Raw genomic sequence first — 21,852 nt, forward strand, 5'->3', positions numbered from 1 at the left:
CTCCAAACACAGCAGCATCCTCAAATAAAACTGAACGCGGGCAGTGCCATGGGGTGGGCAGGCGGGCAGAGCTCCAGTGTAGAGATGCTGCTCTCCCAGAGGGGTGGGTCCCAGTGAGCTCCTCTCCAACCACTGGGGCTGGAGGCAGGGTCAACCGATGAGCCCTTGGGGTTACGTGAGGTCAAACCCCTCTCTGGGGACCACACTGGGGTTACTCCAGGTCAACCGATGAGCCCTCGGGGTTACCTGAGGTCAAACCCCTCTCTGGGGACCACACTGGGGTTACTCCAGGTCAACCGATGAGCCCTCGGGGTTACCTGAGGTCAAACCCTTCTCTGGGGACCACACTGGGGTTACTCCAGGTCAACCGATGAGCCCTCGGGGTTACCTGAGGTCAAACCCCTCTCTGGGGACCACACTGGGGTTACTCCAGGTCAACCGATGAGCCCTCGGGGTTACCTGAGGTCAAACCCCTCTCTGGGGACCACACTGGGGTTACTCCAGGTCAACCGATTAGCCCTCGGGGTTACCTGAGGTCAAACCCCTCTCTGGGGACCACACTGGGGTTACTCCAGGTCAACCGATTAGCCCTCGGGGTTACCTGAGGTCAAACCCCTCTCTGGGGACCACACTGGGGTTACTCCAGGTCAACCGATGAGCCCTCGGGGTTACCTGAGGTCAAACCCCTCTCTCGGGACCACACTGGGGTTACTCCAGGTCAACCGATTAGCCCTCGGGGTTACCTGAGGGCAACCGATTAGCTCTGGGGACCATTCTGGGGGTCATCTGAGGTTAACCAATTAGCTGCAGGGTTACCTGAGGTTCAGGTCCCTCTCTGGGGACCACACTGGCATCACCTGATGCCTTCTATCTCAGAACGTTATTATTAGCTATACTGGAATGGTTCTGACTGATGCACTATTGCCACAGCATTTAACGCAAGTAAATAGGTGTCGGTGGTGTCGTCACCATTTCCTCCCCCCACCCATGGACGTCTCTCCCGGCCATTGAACACTGGCAGCCTTTCAGCACTACGGCGTAGGATTTGTGATAGTCTCTGTTTGACCTGGCCTCTCCCCCCGCCTCCCAGAACTATGCTGTGGAATATGTCCTGCATGATCCCATGGAATAAAAATTTTAAAAATCTGTTTTTTGGTGGAGAGCAGAGCGGGCCTAAGAACGGTGAAAAATTTTGTGAGTACCAGTATGAAAAATAATAGAGGCAGGTTTACAGCATTTTTCAACAAGAGCTGTGAATTTTGTGACACTTTTTCCCTGCTGAAAATTGGTTTTAACTCTTAACTAAAGGTTACGCCTTCTGAAACCAAGGCCATTTTATTTTTAATGGCCAAAGAGAGACATACATAGGGAAGAATGACGATTATGACTCTGTGCATGGCTGAGCACCAAATGGTTATTGCTGTGACCGCAGTTGGAGATATCCAGGACTTCCTCAGTGAACAACTATGGATTTTTCTTCTTCCGTCATCTTTCCATATCAAGCTTCTGAGTCTTACCCATACAGCTCAGAAAATGCACATGAGCCACACAGAGTATTTTAGGGGAAAATGTTTGACAGTTAAAACGCCTGGTGGAGCCTTGTGAAGACGCTTGCTCAACCTGAGCCAGTGGCTGCCGCCGCCCTTGCCCAGGTACAGCAGCAGTCGGTCGGCGAGCACAGCTGGCGGCGCGCTCCCCCACCAGAGCCGCCTCACACCTCTCCATAGCCGTGTTTCACTTGCTTGTAACTTGGGTCAACTTTAACCGTTCGGGCTGAGGTTTTTCCATGCAAGTATTTGCCAAAAATAATTGTGGGAAAGCTTCAATGACAACGAAAAATGGAGCAAAAGCCTAGACCAGTGAAAAATGAGTAACGTAGCCAAGTCAAAATTTCTACATTGCCTTAGAGGAGAAGTTTTAATGCTTTCATTCTTTCAAGCGTTAAGTTTGGCAAAGAAGTTGTTCATGTGCTAGGAATGTCCCTTTGCCATTCCTGTGAACCTCATCAAGTTTGGCCAATGCTTACAGCTTTGGGAAAAAATATCACCCTGCAGATGCTCCACAGCCTTTTTTTTTTTTTTTAAAGTTTGACAGTGAAATTGCCCATATAATCCTTTCACACTGAGTATGCTCCAGGCCTCGGGTGAGGGATATAGCAGGACCATTGCAAAACACAGATGAGGAAAGCGATTTCCATGTAAAATTAGCAGACTCACAACAAGGCCAAATATAGCGCCGCGTGCTTCAAAAATTGTGTCAGTCTAAGCTCAGACATCCACTCCTCTGGGACTTCGCTCACCTGTTGCTTTCAGAATATTTCAAAATTTGAAAAGAAATATAATAATAATATGTTCATTCCTCCTTAAGTGATGGGACGCATCACTGACCTTCCCAACTGATGTTCCTACTTTCTATTATTCCACGCATAATTTTGCGCAAACTCAAATCACAGTCATACCATACCAGTAGCATATACCAGATTTAGGAAAAAAACCTACTGATAGGGTCATCTGTCCCTGCGGGGAAGCTGGGAAGTATCAGGATGCTGCAGGAAGAACGCCTTTGTTAACAAGCCATTTTAAAGTATTCCAGTCAGGTATATTTAAAGATTTTTTTCTCAGAGACATTTGCACAATGCATTTGATTTCCTTCAATAACACACAGTGCTGTAGCGGTTCATTAGTGCAGGCAAAACCACATAATAACAACTAAACCCCAGGATTCTTTATTTTGGCCTTAATATTCATAAGCCGAGCTCACTTTGTTAAAATAATCAAGGTTATCTCCACCCACCCCACCCCGCCTGTTTTTTCCCTGTTTTTCTATACAACACTGAAACAGGTATCACCTAAGTTTGACCGGCTCCAGTGCATTCAGCCGAGAACTCAGGGGATGGTATGTAGACAGAAAGTGAAAAGGTAGGAAGTTAGGCGCGGCTCCCACGCACAGCTGCTCACCAGGACACTTGCTGGAGTCTGTCAGTTGTTACCGAAGTTAACTTTTGTCTGTCTGTCTGTGCTACTGGCAGACGGCGCGGGAATCCCACACCTGTGGCCCACGTTTGGTACTTCACAACTAATAGTGATTTTTCTTTCGCAGCTGAAAGAATTCCAGAGAAGAACATCTTAAAGTACTGCATGGTGTCCCTGGACCACTGAACCTATCTTGGTCTTTTGTTTATTTTTTTTATTTATGGAGATTTTAAACTAGTACAGGGGGCTTTAAATAGCCCAGGGTGTAAAGCCAAGTGAAAGGGTTGCCCATGCACCTGAAAGAAAGCTGCTACAGGGGCTTGGTAGTGGTTTTCTTGTTACATATTGCATTTGTAAGCATTGTTAGAACATCAAAACTGAAAGGACTACAGGTTTACTCTTGTAAATGAATCTTAGGTCAAAATATAACTTTTATTAAGATGCCTGGCTAGAAAGCATCATTGGTAATTGTTTCTCTGTTGTATTTGCACCACCACTTATCTATGTATATTTATGAAAGCACATACAGACACACCACAATACCAGTAGCTATTATAAGATGATTTCCTCACGAATCAGTTTTTCTATTGTAAAACTTTTTAATGAGTAAATAACCAATAAAACCCACTACATAGTGCAAGCAGCTTTCAGAATGGGAGCTCTGGGGGATTTCACCAGGTGACTGAGGGACATTCTGCACTGCAAACAGATGTAAAGGGACAGGTTGGGGTTTTTTTTTTTTTCTTCTCCCTAGGTATAGGCAGCAAATACAAAATGCAATGTGCTCATAAAAAAAACCAAACCCAGACACTACATAGTTACAACATTTTTCAACAGTTGCAAAGTCTGCAAATTTCCAGCCCCTAGTGTTCCCCTCCCCTTTGGCTAAGGCTAGTTAGAGACTGTCCAAGAAACACAACGCACATACCCAAATATGAGCGATCTACATAGACCATCTTTTATACTCTATCCCGTGTTTCAAGGAAGCTGTAGTATGATTGACAAGCTGTTGAATTTCACAACATGTTCACAAAATGAAAAAAAGCGCAATCCTCGAGGAGAGGTATAATCTCACCTCGTTAAATTCCTTTCTGAGACCACTCCATGGCCTGCTACTCACTGCTCCAGTGTGTTTAACTCAATACACAGCCTTTCCCATACTTGAAAGATGGGGGAAAATAAAATAATGTTTTCCTTTTTCTCTATTAAAAGTTATGAAATTAAAATAGCTGTAGGTATGCTGTGTGAACTGCCTAGACTAGCCTTTGAAAGACAATTTTAAGCATCAGTGTTGGTGCAGGTAAATAACCATGTGAAAACTAATGGAACATTTTAAGTTTCAACTTTTCCTTCCTAGTCTTTCTTGCTGTATTGCTAATAAATATTTCCTAATCTTCCTTATATAAAACAAGTAGAGGAATATTAGTATTTCAAGGACTATACCAACAGATTTCTCCCCACTTTGGAAAATTAATATACGCCCCTGGAATTTAACTGCAGCTCCAGGAGCCCCAGGCTTCCCCGAGTACACGGACTGATGCGTCCTCGTGTTCAAACTCCCGATTCCTATTGTGCTTGCTAGAAGTTCCACCTAGCACGGGCTGCCCCTTCTGCAGCCAATGGTCATGGGCTGTGGTGTTGGTTTTTGGGGTGGTTTTGGCTTTTGTTGCAACCCCTGCCGTGCCACAGCACCGCAAACCAGCGCACGCTCAGCGTGCCTGTGAGGGACAGTCCTTGGGTTCGGTATAACAGATCTGCCGACACTTACAGCTGACCTGGGGAGACCGGTCAAGGAACAAGAACCCATTAGGTCTTCCTCCCGACCAGACCCACTGCAATGGAGGCCGCCACCCGGCCTCATCTACAGCTCTGTGGAGCCGAGGGGGACAAAAATTCAAATTCAAAATGTTTCTGTAAGTAACCTGCAAAAGCAATTTTTTTTCTCTGCATAGAAACTATGAATACTGTGAACCCTGTTAAGGTATTGGGAATTTATCCTTTCCCAGATGCTGCAGTGTATTCGGGAGTCACACCGCCTACTGACTGGAGAGATGGTTAACTTCTACAAGACCACTATGACGTGGAAATTGCAAAATTTCAAGGAACCTGACCTGTTCACTGGTACTCTTCCAGGCAGCTACTAAAACTGAGAAATGGCTCAGTAAAGCAGCTTCTCAGGCTTTTTTTTTTTTTTTTTTTAATGTTTAGTTACTTTGTATTAAAAAAAAACAAACAAAAAACAAACCCCAAAAAGTCAGAAAGCGGTATATATAGTTAAATCCTGCCTGGCAAGGCTATAAACTCTGTCCTCGAAGTTCCAGTTCTCTCACATTAATTCACTTCCAGTGACAAGTGCAACCAGCATCCTTAGTGGTTTGGGTTTGTTTCTCTTTTCAAAGGTGCAGGCTGGTACACGAATACTTATAAAACCTACCTCATTTTCAGAGAAGAAAGGCTCCAAGTTCCCAGCCCTTCAGTGGCATCTCGATGGAGCCAAGAGCTTAGTCTTTGAGCTACTGCAGGAGTAACCTTTCCCCCTGACATTTGCCAATGTACTCCGTAATGACACTCTGGTAAACGTGCCAAAAGCTGAAAACGCATTGTGTACAGCTCCAAGTATTACTAATCCTGGGAAACGTATGGAACGTTGGTATCTGGGAGGAAAAAAAGCCAGCGTAGCTTGTAAAGTAATTGCTATTAAAAAGATGCCCTCACTATGTGCCTTTAAATCTTCCTTTTAATTTCAAACTTTTTATGGCTTGTCTAAGCTTAATTTTTTACCTATTCTGAACAGCATTAAGAAAAGCTGTACACATACGTACGCATGCATTTGTATAGTGACGTACCTACCACGAACAGGCAAAACAAACAGTTCCTTCTCTCTCCCCACTCTGCCCCCAGCACTTGATTTCTTAGATGCTTCTAGACCATTAAGCATGTACAGTGCTTTCCGATGAGCACTGTGTAATCTTTCTTGATGTGTGGTGCTCAGAAATGATACACGCTACGGAAGCCTTACTCCATCAAATGGAGCAGACGCTTCATCTCTTCTGCAGATCAGACTGCTCTTTGGACTCAGCTAAAAGCAATGTCTGCCCTGATCCCAAACCAGCCTGCCAGCATAGGCTCACGTTCAGCTCGTGACCCGTACCAACCCCCCCCAGCCCAGCCGGTCATCTCCCTACCCTGCACTCGGCTGGCAGAGCTGCAGTGTCCTACAGGAAACCCCGCCGCAATGACACGGACGCTGAAGAACTACCAAGGGAACAAACTGCAGAGAGTGGCTTGGCTCACATACTTTTACTGCCTTGCTGCTGGAGACTATTAGGCTAGATGAACTAGTCACTCAACCCGTTAGGCATTTTTTATTGTTTTTACCATTTCTCCTATTTGTCAAGGTCATTTAGAGTTGTAATCCCGGTCCTTCAACACGCTTCCAATCAACACCTAGTTGGTGTCATCTGCAAACTTAATGTGGCTATTCCTTTCACCGTAGTCACTGATGAAAATAAGGAACGGTACTGCATAAAGCACAGCCCTTCACAAAGCCTGCCTTGATATAGCGTTCTGTCTTAATGGTAAACCATCACAGCTACTCTTTCACCGCTTTTTCAAAATGACACATTTCCTTAGCACATTCATGGAAATTTCACGTGCAACAGGGTAAAATGCTTTATGACTGCTTAGTTTAATACTAAATATGCCGAAGAAAATTATGAAAATCAATCAAAGAACAAACTTGCTTACTTAGAGCACAAGCCAAACCACTGTCTTTACTGCACTGCCTGAACCTTTCAAAATATTAGGAAGGCATAATCTCCATGAACAGAAAGAAGTGGAAAAAAAAATTCTTAGAGCCAGGACTAAAATAAAGTGATTCATTGCAATAAAGCCATACAAAATGGGGAGAAAGTTGCAGTATTTCAATGTCAGCTCAAATGTTTTTGCTATTAGCACAGAGGAAATTGGCTGACAATCATACTGGTTTTCTGCAGTTGACTGTTGGATTTTACTTATACCAGGTACATTCAGTAAGTTGCAGAGAGTAGACTATATAGTGACTTCCTCATCATTTTAGCGCAGAAGTTCCTACAGCCTTTTTAATCTTTATGCTTTACATACTAGTAATTGTGGGTTGTTTTTTTTCTCCAGAGATCTTAGAGCTTAATTCAACTATATGGGTGCCAGTTTTAGACCTCAGATCTATTGCAAGTACTAGAAGGATTAATTTCTAGCACTTATGCCTGATATATGCATGAACTACTTTTAAACCGCTCATAGTTGTATGAAAAGCAGTGAAGGACTTCCTCTCCTGACCGGTCCCAGAGCCCATCACAGCCACGTAAGTTCAACAGTAGTAGAAGACAGACAAGTAACAGGTCCGCACTAAAATAAGCAGTATTTATAAAGCAGACTGAAATATTATATGTTGTCCAATATTTACAATTTGACAAATCAGCAGGTTTGGGAAAAGGGCAGGAAAGCATACATCATAAAACCAAAAAGATCCTGTGATGTGAAGTTCTTCCACTTATCAATGTTTTTAAAAACATCCATAGGAAAGTCTTAGAAAATTGTGTGCCCACAGGGCACGCTATTCTGCCATATACTGAACAACAGGAACTGTATTCTCAGTTTTATTCACAAAACCCTTCAGCCTGAAAACCTGTCAAGAAGCTGCACTGAACAGGGCCTGTACTCCTTCCAAGTATTTCCTGGTAGTAATTGATCCCACTCACGGTCTTCATTATTTTATCATGTCAGCATAGCATGTTTTTTTCCCACTGCATAACCACAGTTAATATAGTGCTGTAGGAGAAATCTGAGAACATAAGCTCTAAAAGCTGAAGGGGTGAGAAAGATAGGAACGAGCCATTAGTGCCTGGGCAGCCTTAGGTCTCACTTGCACAGCACAGCTGCAATCGCCAAATTAAAAATCTTTACTTTTACAAATGCAGATGAACAATTTGAAAGGGATACAAGCAAAGGTCTTATAGAATTATTTTGTGTCTTTATGACTAATAAAACTCCAGATCTATGGGCTTTTCAAAACAGGAAGAATGAACTGCTTTTGAGGGAATTAATGAGTCACCGCCTCTTTCAATTTCAGAACTATAATTTGGCAGGGTTAAAAAAAAAAAAAGGTGAAAAAAGAATCCCATTTCTTGATCGTACCAGTTAGTCACAAAAAGCCATCTGCATGAGAGTTTGTACAGCATGGGAGGACGGCCTTTGCCCAGTTCCTGCAGGCAGTGTGTGTGCATCAACAACCACTGGGAATTATTCAATATTTACTATGCAGATTAGGACGGTGCTGGTCAAAACCTTCTATACTGGAGTTACGTGGGAAAGAAAGTCTAGACAGCATAGAGTAACTTACCTCATCTAAAATTATTTTGTCTACAATGTGTATTTTAATGTTTTATGAAGGCCAAATCTATTTTTGCTGTTTTGTGAATTATGTATATAGCAGCCTAACTCATGGGGGCAGCTCTGATTAATTATGACCACAGGATAAAGTCAAAATATGAAAATCTTTAAGTAAAAAGCAACTTTTAACTACTACTACTTACAATCATAATCTCTCATGACCTAGTAGAGAAACTGAAAGCACCCCTGATGCTGTTAACATCCTGACTCAAACTGCGGTGGAGCTGGATATATATCCAGTATCATATTATCACATTTTAAAGGACCGTCATAATCTGCAACCTTCAATCTTAGGTTAAAACCTTAACCTAACCTAAGGTTAAAAATATTAATTATGCAAGGAGCACCAGGTACCACTCTGCTGGACCTTCTTCTCCTCCACTCAACAGCAAATCATCATTGTGATATTATTTAAATATTTTTTTTCCCCCACACATCTAGTTGTTGGGATGCCAGTGCCTTAGAAAATGAGCCTCAGCAAACGCAATGCGATGCAGTGAGAGCCCTGATACTGGAAAGCACCTGGTTTATTCAGTGCCTCCCACAAGCTTCCTCTGCCACACAAAATATCCTAAGTTATGGAGAGACCTTCTGAGGTGGTAAATCACTCCTCTGAGGCTGGCTGGGGAGACCACAAGTAAACAGGAGGGGGGGGGGGGGGGAAAGAGTATCTTTGAGTCACCAGAGCGCGGGAAGTAGAAGATGGTTCTTTTGCTGCCCCTTTGGAACTAGCTTTTAAGCTGGGCTGAAAGGAGCTTTGATATACACAAAGAGCGGACTTTGCATACTATGCAGATAGGATCTGGCAGTGTTTTTAAAAGGAGAATCTTGACATATTGCCATAGAGCTATTTATAGTCGCTGCCATCATGCAGTGAAAGTCTGATTTATTCTTCTTTGGGGTTTGACACACGCCTGACATCTAGGGTTTTTTGAGTCAGAAATTATGAGTAAAAACATCATAAAAGCAACATGAAAAGCAACTAACCACTTGCAAAGACAAAAAAAAAAAGACAGACAAAAAAAAAGGGAGAAAAAAGCCACAGCTGTGATAATGTCAGCAGTGAAGGTTAACCTCTCCCTACAGCAGCCTGGTGAGTTTGCTCTTATACTTGTTGAGCCAGCATGCAGGGCTGGCATTCCAGCTGTAATACTATACTGCTGGGATATGATTAGCTACTTAAGGGCATGTAATTTGCAGTGTGTAACTCCACTGACCAGAAGAAAGGGAATTCTAAACTTACCCCAAGACACAGTGAGAAACAGGTCTTAAACAGCCAGCACGGAAACTCACATGCTTTAGAACCGCAGCCTTTTTTGCAACTGAAACCTGAGAAAAGCTGGGAGAAGCTGTCCATCATAGTGAGCCGGGTCATCTCCGAAAACACGAGGAAGCGCAGACTAACACCACCAAACAAAGCCAAAGTTAACGCAGGCCCTTATTTAGTGTAACTTTTATAAACATATTTCTTCAGATCTATAATGGAAAAAAGAATTTGCAAAAGCAGTGCCCAGAGAATCAAAGATGCCTCTGGTGTATATTTTACCTGGATGGCTCCATGGGAGAAGAGTGGTAGCAGAGGGGAGAACTGGCCTCCAAAACAAGCATTGTATTTAGATGCCGAGAGTAAGCCCTATGTAAATGGGTGCCCATGAAGGCAAATCACAGCCTGTTAGACTTCATAATGGGGGGAAAAAAGTAGCATTATATCTGAAATACTGAAATCTCAGTTATCAATACCTTTGCTAATAAACATAACCAGAGATCTAGACTAATTTGCCTGGGCATTAATTAAAGCAATGTTCTATTTACATTGTTCCCCTCAAAGGCTACAAAACATCTTGCTAGCTTCCCCAGCATTTGTCCAAATTTGTCCAAATAAAAATCCTAGTTTCCCTGAATGAAGTTTGCGCTTTCACCGTGTGCATTCTGAGAACATGCCCAACCCTCCAAAATAGCAAACAGCATAGTTTATTCTTGCCAAAGCTAAAGTAGACATGAATTTTTATACCACTAGGGGAAAAAAGTTCCGTTCTGTACTATGAAGCGTCTGTTATATGATCCACTGAAATGAAAGGAAATATTACTCATCGCTTAAATTTTAAGCCAGATATAAAAGGCTGAATCTTAAGAACTGATTTTTGTTTAGGAGAATGGGTGCTAGGAGCTAAGGAATATTTGACCTGCAGAAATTGGGAAAGATAACTGGTCCCTTCAGTTGTCCCTAAAGCGCCAAACCAAGCTCAGATGCAGGAGATACCTAGGGCCACATATTTTCCCACTTCTCATCTTTCAGGGGAAAAAAACGACGAACCAACCAAACTTTCTTTGTTAGATTAAAAATCACCCAAATAAGGGAGCATAAACCAGTCGTGGATTTGCCTTTTGCTGAGCTCTGAGGAAACTGGCACCTGGATCTGAGTTTCACACCCTCAGCCTGCCTCTAGTTTCTTCCTTCTAAAGCAATATCCTGTTTGAACGGAGACCATCAGCTCTGAATACAGATCCACAGCTTTCTGCAGCAGCAGATCTCACGGGGACACTGTCAAGAGCACTAGCAGAAATCTTGCAAGTTGTCACACGTCCCGTGCTCACAGTCCTGAGCATGCTGAAGAAATGACGACGTGCATCTCGACAAACCTAGTGGGTTTATAAATTATTCACTCGGAAGGGTGAGTGATGTGTACTGGGTAAATGTTACGCTGCCAGCTGCACAAAACGCTTCGTGCCACAGGAGAGCCGGTGGCTGCAGTAAGTACGGCACGGAGAGCAAACACAACCTGAACTTCAGCACCAGGCACTGCTACGCTCTGCAGTTACTTTTTAACAGAAGGCCATGAAAAGGTAAGTTTTACAAATTCAGTTATAACTCCCTTGCAATTCTAAAGACACTTTCTAAAAATAAAAATTTAATAATTTAAACAGTGCGCACACACACTTGCATTGTCACGTAGACCACTGCTGGTCCACAAGGCTCGTTTTTGAGACCTAAAAACCCTTTCTGGAAAGAAAAGGCTTTCAGGATAGTAAACGCAGCCCAACCAGTTGAAGTCGTTGCCGGTCCGGAGGTTAGGAGGGGGAAAGGGTAACACGGGTTCCCGTTGCGCACGCAGAGCCTGGCGCGGAGCACCAGGAGGGGCTGCCGCTGCTCCAGCTGGGTAGGCTGCTCCTCGCACAGGGACGGTCAGTGTCAGACCCCGTGCGTTTGAAACAAGCACGACCGGTGGGGTTTTCATTCCTACCTGGTAAAAATAAACCTTCTCGCATTTCTGCTCTGGCTTCTTCAGAGAAGCACCGTTTTTTCAACCACTCGGCTTCATAGTCACTTGCGTGTTCATCGGGCCATGTAATAGAGATCTTCCAACATAAAACAAAAGATCATTTTAGAACAACAAAAAAAAAAACCACGCAGAGAAACCCCACCTAGAACAACCAAAAAACCCCTTAGGAATTGCAGAAATTATAATATTTAGATCAATAAAATCACAGTTAAGCTTCCCCTGGCACATAATGGCAAACAAGTAATGAAAACCCAATCTGAACATCATCCAAATTCTGACACATTTTATGAATGGTCATTTTCACACGAACCCATGACCTAATTTGCTGCTTTCACTGTGAAGCCACGCTTAGCAGCAAGAGGAGAATCACAGACGCTGGCACATATCACTGGGGAGAGCGCTTCACCACAATGCAGAAGAGAGCAAAAATATCTTCCAAAATACTGACAGCTTGTTAAAAAAGAAAAAAGACAAGAAAGGCAAAAAATAAATGCTAGGAGAGAAATCCCTGTCCTGGTTTTGAAAAGCCTTCCCTCTTCCAAACAGATTTTAGAAAGGTGTTGGGTTCTTTTAATTCCTGAAAAAATAACATGGAAAGAAATGTTTGCTTGTCATTGCTTGACAAGGTTTGCTTGTCATGAACTGAAAGAGGTCAGCGCAGCACACACCCTCAGCTGAATTCTCAAGGCTGTTGAGTAGGTATTCATTCCCATTTCACTTAATTCTGCTTCTTCACGTGACAGTAAAACACCCGTATGGGTTTAGGATTAGTGCTGTGCTTTCATCAGTCCCTGAGTATAAGTGGAAGACGACAATCCCTCTACTATCATAATGCATTTGCCTCTTCAAAGCATGAATTTACACGGCATTAATTTTGGTAACAAACAATCAACTTGGAGACCAGAATTCCTCAACACGGGCCCTTACCCTGCGGCTGGGCCACGGTCCCGCACGGGTCAGCCTCTGCAAGCTTTCTCTGCAGGGAGGCTGCCCCAGCTGCTACGGGGCCGACTGCTGCATCTTTAACATGTTTAGAACATTCTGAAGTGTAAAATGAGGGAAATGAGTTTTCATATCAAAGGAGCCAAGTACTGCTTTTAATAAAACCCATAAAATCTAAATGATATATTAGGTTTTTTTATGGCAGGAAAGATTAAAATGCATAGGGAGGGCAATTCCTGTCCTCTCTTGCCCGATAGCCACCTCTTTTTCATGAACAAATGTTAACGTAGATAGGTAGATATAGCTACAGACACCAGGCCAACTCTGAATATTGGGTTCAACTTTGGTTTGAGTGCTTGCTCTACGATGAAGCCTTTTGCACATTGGGAATTAGCTAATAAACTGTTATTTTTGTTATGATTAAGGTCATCTTTGCTTTGCAATTTGTTTTCCTGATTTTCAAGCCATTTACTTATAGAATAAAGAGGAAAAAAGAGGGCGGGTGTAATTAATTGTGTGAGGAATGCCTGTATTTTCTTTTCAACATCTGGTGATGAAGAAACGTATGGCAGAATTTTAAAAAGCACATTTCCTAAAAATGATAATAATAATTTCCTGCGGCCTCTGCGTATCATCTGTAAAGTGAAATTTCATATAAAAATGGAAAGATCTGAGTTTCCTAAATTGCGATTATTCCTCAAAGCTTTGCAAATACACGGTAGGGTTTGTGGATAAACAAATTGCGATTAAAGTATAACCTGGCACTGCCCCCAATTTACAGATTAACAAGCCGCGTTAGACAAGTTTCATGAGAGGGTGAACGGAGGATTGTTTCAAATACCTTTTTTCTGTCTGCCAGAGCGACTTCCTTCACCACGATGTTCACGTCCAGGTCCTCGATGACCAGCCTGCGCGCCCTGGCCGAGCGCAGGAAGCACTGGGGACACTGGCAGTTGTCCCGCAGCCAGACGCAGGGGTAGCGGCTCTCGCTCCCATCCTCCCACTCCACGCGGACAAAGTGACCCGCATCCAGAGCTTCCACCTTCCGTATCGCCGGGCTCATGCCGAGCAGCCGGGCGGCGCGGAGCCCTGGCGCGGCGCGATGCCGAGGGGTGCCGGTGAGCGGGCTCCTGCCCTGCGCCGGCCGCAGCCAGCATGCCCTGCCTCCGGGGACTTTGGCCCTCGGCAGGGCGTTAGCCACCGCCCTCCACATTTTGGCGTCTTTATGAAGTCATCAGAGGGAGAATGCCTTCACGGAGCTCCTAAAACACCACGAAGAGCGGTTTGTTACTGAAGGAGTCAGTATAACAGGAAAAAACATTTTAAGATTATTCTCCCCTCCCTTCCCCATGCCTAAATCTTTAGGAATATTCATTATCTGTCGTTAATATTTTCTGAGGTGCAGAGAGTGTATTCAGACCCATCTTTTAAAACATCGCTTAATTTAGCAGGGCTTCGATCTGATTCATCACCTCAGCCATCTTCTGTTGCTGCACTCAGTTCAATAGGTATCACACAAATAGTCTCTTTTAAAAAGAGACCTTGAGATGAGTCCCGCGTATCAAAAGCGAGAGGTACTACCAACCATGGTCAAAAGCTAAAGCTTTAAAGTACACATACCTTAATTCCTGCTGTGGCTACTATGGAAAAGGGAACACAGAAGCCATCTGTTGTAAACATGACTTTAGCTACAGCAAGAGAGTTCTGCGAGGGCTCCTTCCTCCTTTCACAGCCGGACTGCTCTCTATAGATACGCTCTGCTATTTAAACTAGCTGCATTCTGTACTGCAGAAAGATAATGCATCCGAATCCTAAATTAGAAAAGAAGTTCTGGTCTAATGTTTTTCTTATTCAGAAAAATACTTGGCCTCCCCCCAAAACAATAAATTATTACATATATATCTTAATAGAGTGTTTAACCATTTCAAAGATTGCAAAATTATTCAGTATCTTTTCCTGTTGTTTTTGTTCTTAAGCCCACAGGGCAAAATACTGATGCCCTGCCATGACCAAATTCTCCCCAACTGTCTTTGTGCAGAAAAAAAAAACTCATTGGCTTCAGTATTTTGACTCACTAAGACCTACTGGAGTTGTCAGAAGGTTTTTTATATTTTTTTTCCTTTGCTACAAGTTAGAACTAGATTATACAGGACCCTTGGGTCTCCTTTTGGTTTTATTTCATTTGATTGACTATAGCAAATCAGAATATCAACTTCCACTTTCTCTTGCGTGCCACAGTAGTTCCGCTGGAACCCAGTAACTACCGACCTTCCCTTGCAATGCAGTCCAAGCTACAGCTGGTTTTGTGCACACAGACTTAAACCTCTTTTATATCCAGACTGAATATTTTTCCTTTTTATATATATATATACACACACAAACATACATATGTAAATAAATACATGTGTATCTCCACCTTAATTCCAAAGCATTATTCAAGCGACTCAATTTTCCTCCTAACTGTAAAAATATTTACACAGCAAGACTGGCTGCAGTCTCCTTCTGAGATTTCTTGGACGAAGTTTTATTATGTGAGACTGCAAAGATGTGTTTTAGGGATTTTAACACGTGATAATTGGATACTTATTCTAACCTCCTTGAAACAAAAGACAAGTACTGGGACACAATGAAGGTTTCCAATATACTGAAACTAGAGAATATCTGGTTTCCCCAAAAAAACCCAACTAAACCTAAAACTGAATTGTCCAGCACAAAGCATGGCGCTCATATCCACTTGAATTTAAGAACACTGCTAGAAAGCATATGAACAACATAAATGGTCTGATCAGTTCTTTCCACCTGCCTTTCAGTGCATGAGGAATTCAAGCGCAGAGGACTCTTCCCAGAGCCAACTACCCGTCTCCTTTGGGGATACAGATGTTTTTCTTTGCGTACGAAATATAAGTAGGTACTCCTGTAGGCATCTGCTTAAGAGAAGCCCATGAGAACCAGAACTTGCTTCTGAAGTTTAAGGCCACCGGAAAGCTCCTCTGGCTTACTAGTGATGGGCAGGGGAAAATCTGACAACTGGAAATACGTAATGCACCCACTTAAAGAGTTCATTATGTAGTTTGTCCATAATGTGTTTCATACGTTCATTACATCCATCCATCCAGTAGTTCATGTACTGGTTTTGTACACAATTTTCTCATCTTACTTATGTGGCTTACTAAATAATTCAAATATTATTCACACGCTTAGTGTTTAACCTAAGCAAAGGGTCATCATCTTTTAACTTTAGCATGGAGGCTGCAACTACCTGGACATTGCATATGAACTTACTATAAACATTTTTCTTCAAAATGGCAAAACAAGGGGGAAAAAAGCAAGACAAAACAAAAAAAAAAAAAGGAAAAAATATTTAAGCCTTCACTTTCTGACTGTCTCTCAGGGAAGAGCCATCACGAAGTTTAAAGTCCTACATGAAGCCTGCCAGATTCAAAGGGCTTCTGGGCATCTATTTTACCATTCAGTTAAGAAATCTGAATTTCTAAGAGACTCCTCATAACACTCGTGGTAATAGAAAACCACATCAGAATTTTCTTTTATGGCAAAAAAACTGGGTGAGTTTATTGACTTCCTATCACAGATGTCACTTTACTGGTATTTGTTCACCTGGTAATGGATAACTCAGTCACCAAAAAAATGCATGTCAAGCAGAATCTCTTCTAAATCTATAACAGTAAGTTTTGTAAATGCTTTGGAACAAAAGGTCAACCTAAAAAAACCAGATGCAACCAGTCCTGCCAGACAAAACTTCTAGATAAAAAACAAACCAACAAAACTTCTGGAAGCTACTGAGGTGAGTTACGTGCCATTTATGTTACAATGGCGAAGGCCGTAAGCCAAGCGGGAATTTTCACCATTGCTTCGACGTGAGAAGATCGTACAGCAGAGCTCCTCTCGCCTAACTTCAGACATGTGCCACAGTGACCTATGCCTGAACATCATATGCCCCAGCCCCAACGCTGCCAAGAGGCACACCTGGATCACAGTTCAGCCGGCCTTGTATCAAACCTGCCTACTTTATCTATGGGTACTCTGCCCCAAGACTCCAGACCTATCCAATTTTTTCCTTTATATCTATTTATTGAGGTCAATGAACTAGTACCTACATAACACCACTGTTAATCAGGAGAGAATCAGGCCCGCCAACTCTAGTATTATTCAGTTTGCTGGTTATGTGAGAGGAAACCATGAAAATTATTGTAGCAAAAAGATTTCCCTTGTGGTGAAGTTAAGCATTTACTCTTTAAACACACCGCAGTGTTTGCATCAAAGTTCTGTTTCTGTCTTTGCTGTAAAGCAATTTTTCAGCTTAGCCACCTACGGACAGAAATCTTGTTACAATAAAGAGGCCGTTTGTTGTTTTCCTTGAGTTAGCCACATCATGGTATCATTATTAAAGTGAAAATCCAGATGCCAGTGATTAAAAATACCTGCTACAGCATGCCCACTAGATGTTTTTCTTCTTAGATACACAAATCAAATAGATCTGCAAGTCTAGTTTTTGTCCCATACACACAGCACCACAGCAGAAACTTTTCCCTTCGGTAGGATTTTCTCCAGTTTGCATCAGTGGGCTGCTAGAGTATTCTGGGTCAGGTTCTCCACGGGGAAGACACCTGGCATGTCTTCACTGGAGTACTCCAATAAGGCATTTCACAGCAATCAGGGATTTGTCACTACTTCTGCTACCGGTGCTCAGCCTCCCCAGCTGGGAGTCGTGTGCCAGGTGAGTGACAGGCACATCGAGCCCCCTCTTTCTCACTTGCACCATGCAAGACCTGGACGGTGAGGCCACCCAGCTGCAGGCTGTAGACGCAGCGCCCAGCCACTCCAACCCTCCCAGGGACCACAGCACTCCAAACCACCATGGGGGAAGAGGGTAACTACCAGCTCCTGCTGGAAAGACAAAGGCAGCCTAGTGCTGGCATTCCTCCTTCCTGGAGCAATGGATGGCAGAAGGCATAAGGCTGGGATGAAATATTCCTCAAGTAGCACTAACAAGCCCCTAGCTGCCACATGAACAAGAACCCCAGTCTGATGGCTCTGCCCATTTCCAGCCTACTGTAAGGAAAGGAGAGGTGTCCATGGACTCGGTGGTTTTGTCTGAAAACTGCATGTTATTCCTGATCCCTAATTAAGTGATTTTTCTTTACCTTGAGCACATAAAGAACATTAAGGTGAGCCTGAAAATGGCAGTAAAGAACTTGGAACTGTTCATACTGACATCTTCAGAAAATCCTGCAACTGCACACTTAGAAGTACCACACAGAAGCCAACTACTACCTTCCCCTTCGATGGATAAAAAACCATCCTTCCCCCCCCCTTACTAGTAACCATAAATGGTGCAACTGGGCAAAATGACCATTTCCATCACTGATCAGTGATTTGCACACCGAAACTACTAGGTTATACTGCTGTTTTCCCAAAACCTGTATGGTAAGACATGATACTAAATGCTAGAGAAATCCAACTTTATGTCTCAAAAAAAGCTGGAGTCCACGAGAGCTGAGCTGCTGGTAAGAAAAACAAATCCAAATGCCTGGTGCTGATGGTGCCAGGCCACTGCAGAAAACACATCTTTTATTCTAGGAAGCTACTGAAGATGTTTAAAGGAATCAGTCACACAACATGGATTCTCTTATTGCTTTCAGTGTAATTCTTCAATTCTTGACAGTTGGATAGAGGTTTGCCTTGTTTTTTATTTTTATTTTCGTTTTTACAATAAAAGTAGGATGCTAGTCTCAAAGTAACGGAGACTAAATTACCAGCAAGAGTTCCAGGAGTCTTTATCCCCTCACATGCTCAAAATTTTCAGGTAGACACTTAACGCCTGTACTGCTGTTTTACACTTGAAATTACATTCTGTACTAAACTAGAAGCGAAAGTCACCAGTTCGTCTAAAGTTAGCATGCTTATAACCATGATCAAATCGAAGAGCGACTGATAATGCAGAACAAATTCTCTGCATCGCAGCTGTCCGTGTTTCTTGTCTCTGAGCCACTGTTATCTGCATGAAACCTGGAGGCCACCATACATAACTCCACTCTCAGTTATGAGACCTCAGATTTGTGTAGTTTAAAACAAATACTACCAATAGCTCCTACGAGCCACACTGCCCCATGGGAACATCATCCCAGGCTCAAGGATTTTCTGTCCACTTTTTCATTATTCACTGGTAATCCTCAGCAGCCTGGCGAGGGTCAGCCTGGATGCTGACAGCAACTACGATTTAAGGTGATCCCCATCACCGGGAGGCGATGCTTTCGGCCTTCCCCAGCTCTCCAGTTAAAAGGCAATGCTCGCTATTCTCTTTCTCAAAAATCTGTTTCCTTCAGACCCCTCGAACCTCAGCCCACACCCAGACTCCCCTGTGTGCTGACAGCAGCAGTGTGTTTGTTAGCTTTACCCGCACACAGCTGCTTCGAAGTTAATTCTGGTTAACGGTGCTTTAAGACAGCTGAGCTCCTTTGGACAACATATGCTCTTTTCACACAAGGTTAAGACGCTGCAGAGCAATGAAGGGTATAATTAGTGTATGATAACCAAGTTTTAGCCGTGTCTTAAAACCAGTTTGCTGCATCAGAAGCTGGTCGGCATAACCAGCTCCGTGTAGGAAGTAGAATTTAACACGGATAAGTGAAAACTTGGACAACTGCAGGGAGAGTTCACACTGGCCTCAGTTTGAACCGAGGATTTCTATCTTGTAAGCATTACCCGAATAAAAAAATAATGCAAACTTCAGGAAAAGAATAACCCTAGACTGAATACAGCGCACGTACTGCCTTCGATTGCGAGGCTGACTCTTGGGTACAATCGTACCAGAAAGTCCGTGCAGGGAAACGCTTGCCTGATACTCTCCGCTTACAACAGAAACAAAGAAGCAAATATTGTACCGTAAAGGGGAAAAAGCCCCTGCGCGTTCCCATCGCTTCACGCCCACGTAGAACCGCGTACGGGGGCGCGGGAGGAGCTCCCGCCCGAGGAGTCCCGCTCCACCTTCCCATCCTCTACACTAGCCTGATTAAATGACCAAGCAGCTCGGGCGGGCTCCGCGGCGGCGAGGGGATGCCGCACCGCCCGCCGCCCTCGGGGAGGCGCGCAGGACGGCCGCGCCCGCGCCCGCGCCCGCGGGGCTCCGGGAGGATGCCACGGCCGCGCGCCCCCGCGCCCCGCGCCCCCGGGGCTCCGGGAGGATGCCACGGCCGCGCGCCCCCGCGCCCCGCGCCCCCGCGCCCCTTACCTGCCCGGCTCCCCCCGCCGCGGGGCCGGGCTCGGCCTGCCGGGGCTCGGCTCGGCTGGGCTCGGCCTGGCTGGGCGGGCCCGGCCCCGGGGAGGACCCCGCCGCAGCGCCCTCCCGGCGGGCAGCGCCCACCCGCGCCCGGCGCTTCCCGGGGAATTGGGCTCGGGATCGCTTTCGGGCTAAGGGGGAGCTTTCATAAATTATTTAGTCCGCTGCGAAACGCCCCGCGCAGAACCGGGCTCGGTTAGTTCCCGGCTGCCGCCGCACTGACCTTCTGCTTGACTGCGGTGTGGTTTTTAAAAAGGCATTTGGCTTGATTTGAAGATGAAGGGGTGGAAAAAGCCATCCTTTCCTATGGCTTCTTCTCCCGTGTGCAGCAAACGCTCCGCAGCTATGTCAGGCTCCCAGGTTTTGGTGAGGAGAGAGAGCAGACTAAGAACCCTCTTCGACCCACGGGACCAAAGCTAGGACCTGGCAAGAAATGTACTATGGAGTGTCCTGGGGGTGCTGAGCCACCTGCCCTTACAGCAGAAGCAGGGAGAGAAACAAAGGGGGGGGAAACACCAAGCAACCCCAAAACCCCCACCACAACAAAACAAAAAACCCCCACACCCCTGGGGTCTCTATATGCCAGATATAGCCTATGGAAAACATCACCACATATGAAATATGGCCTTTACAGGCAACATTTAGTGGGACTATGGCCAAACAAAGCCTATGTTGTGGCATAAAACCTACCTGCTGTTTCAGATGGGGCAGACCTTGTCTGTATCCTCCCAGTTAATGGTGCAGGTCTGTATCAGCACTGGTGTGGCCAGCAAGGGCAGGGATGGGGCCCCTGTGCTCGGCCCTGGTGAGGCCCCACCTCAAATCTGGTGTTCAGTTTTGGGCCCCTCAGTACAAGAAGGACATTGAGGTGCTGGAGCGTGTCCAGAAAAAGGCAATGAAGCTGGTGAAGGGTCTGGAGAACAAGTCTGATGAGGAGCAGCTGAGGGAGCTGGGGGTGTTCAGCCTGGAGAAGAGGAGGCTGAGGTGAGACCTTATCGCTCTCTGCAACTACCTGAGAGGAGGCTGTAGCGAGGTGGGGGTTGGTCTCTTCTCCCAAGTAAGAAGTGGTAGGATGAGAAGAAATGGCTGCCCAGGGAAGTGGCAGAGTCTCCATCCCTGGAGGTATTTAAAAGAGGTGTAGGTGTGGTGCTTAGGGACATGGCTTAGTGGTGGCCTTGGCAATGTTGGGTTAACAGCTGGACTTGATCTTAAAATTCTTTTCCAGCCTTAATGATTCCATTCTATGATTTCACTGTCAAACAAACCTTCTGAGCAGTAAGCTTCAGGCAGATGAGCTTCTTAGGAATAAATGTAAAAACAGCATTAACATACCCTCATTATTTAGTGCCTGATACCTTCTGGCTGGCAAATACGTTATTGCTACATTTTTTTGAACAGTGTGTTTCTCATGATTGAAGGAAGGGAGGTTCTAATAGACAGAAACATGGCTCATGTGGTTGAAGGCAATAGCAGGACGTAGCACCTGCCAGTTTTTGGCCGGAGCAGCCCATGTTGGTCTTCAAGTTTTCAGCTTGTACTGGACTGGAATCCCCACCTTCTTCGGTACGCATAAGCTGGTGGCATGACTGACATGAAAAAATAAGAGATGAACTAAAAAGGAAAAGGAAAACCTTTATTTTCCTCCTGATGGGAAGCTTTTTCCCAGCTGTGCAAGAGGCACCTGCTCCACTGGACACTCAGCGGCCATACTGTGGTCTGCAAAGTGCCCAGAAAAGTCCTGGTGCCTCAGTATAGCCAATAAAGGGAAAACCTTCAACATAAATGTTGCCTAAGCAGCACTTTCACAGACAGTAAAGCATTCATGAAGAAGTTGGCTAGTTGGATGGAAACGAGTACATGCAGAAGTGAAAATATTCAATGACTGTTTAGAGACTGTCTAAGCATTTTGGCAGTTAAAAAGGGCTAAGAC

General features: G+C 44.5%; 1 protein-coding gene across 4 annotated transcripts in view; it reads right to left on the bottom strand.

The window, feature by feature from the left end:
* The window catches only part of BBOX1 (gamma-butyrobetaine hydroxylase 1), a 38,635-nt gene extending 18,675 nt beyond the window's left edge, over nucleotides 1-19,960 (bottom strand). Inside the window, exons 1-3 of one of the 4 annotated variants that reach the window (XM_064452837.1) lie at nucleotides 19,875-19,958; nucleotides 13,467-13,887; nucleotides 11,645-11,759 (exon numbers count right to left, since the gene is read on the bottom strand). In XM_064452837.1, the coding sequence (XP_064308907.1) occupies nucleotides 11,645-11,759; nucleotides 13,467-13,838 (487 nt within the window). In that variant the 5' untranslated portion in view covers nucleotides 13,839-13,887; nucleotides 19,875-19,958. Of the gene's footprint in view, nucleotides 1-11,644; nucleotides 11,760-13,466; nucleotides 13,888-14,245; nucleotides 14,318-19,527; nucleotides 19,622-19,874 lie in introns of those variants that run through there. The other 3 variants (XM_064452836.1, XM_064452838.1, XM_064452839.1) reach the window with 3 other exon arrangements.
* Nucleotides 19,961-21,852: the final 1,892 nt, after the last annotated feature.

The sequence above is a fragment of the Phalacrocorax carbo genome, chromosome 5 (genome assembly GCF_963921805.1).
Source record: "Phalacrocorax carbo chromosome 5, bPhaCar2.1, whole genome shotgun sequence".
NCBI classification, from domain to species: domain Eukaryota; kingdom Metazoa; phylum Chordata; class Aves; order Suliformes; family Phalacrocoracidae; genus Phalacrocorax; species Phalacrocorax carbo.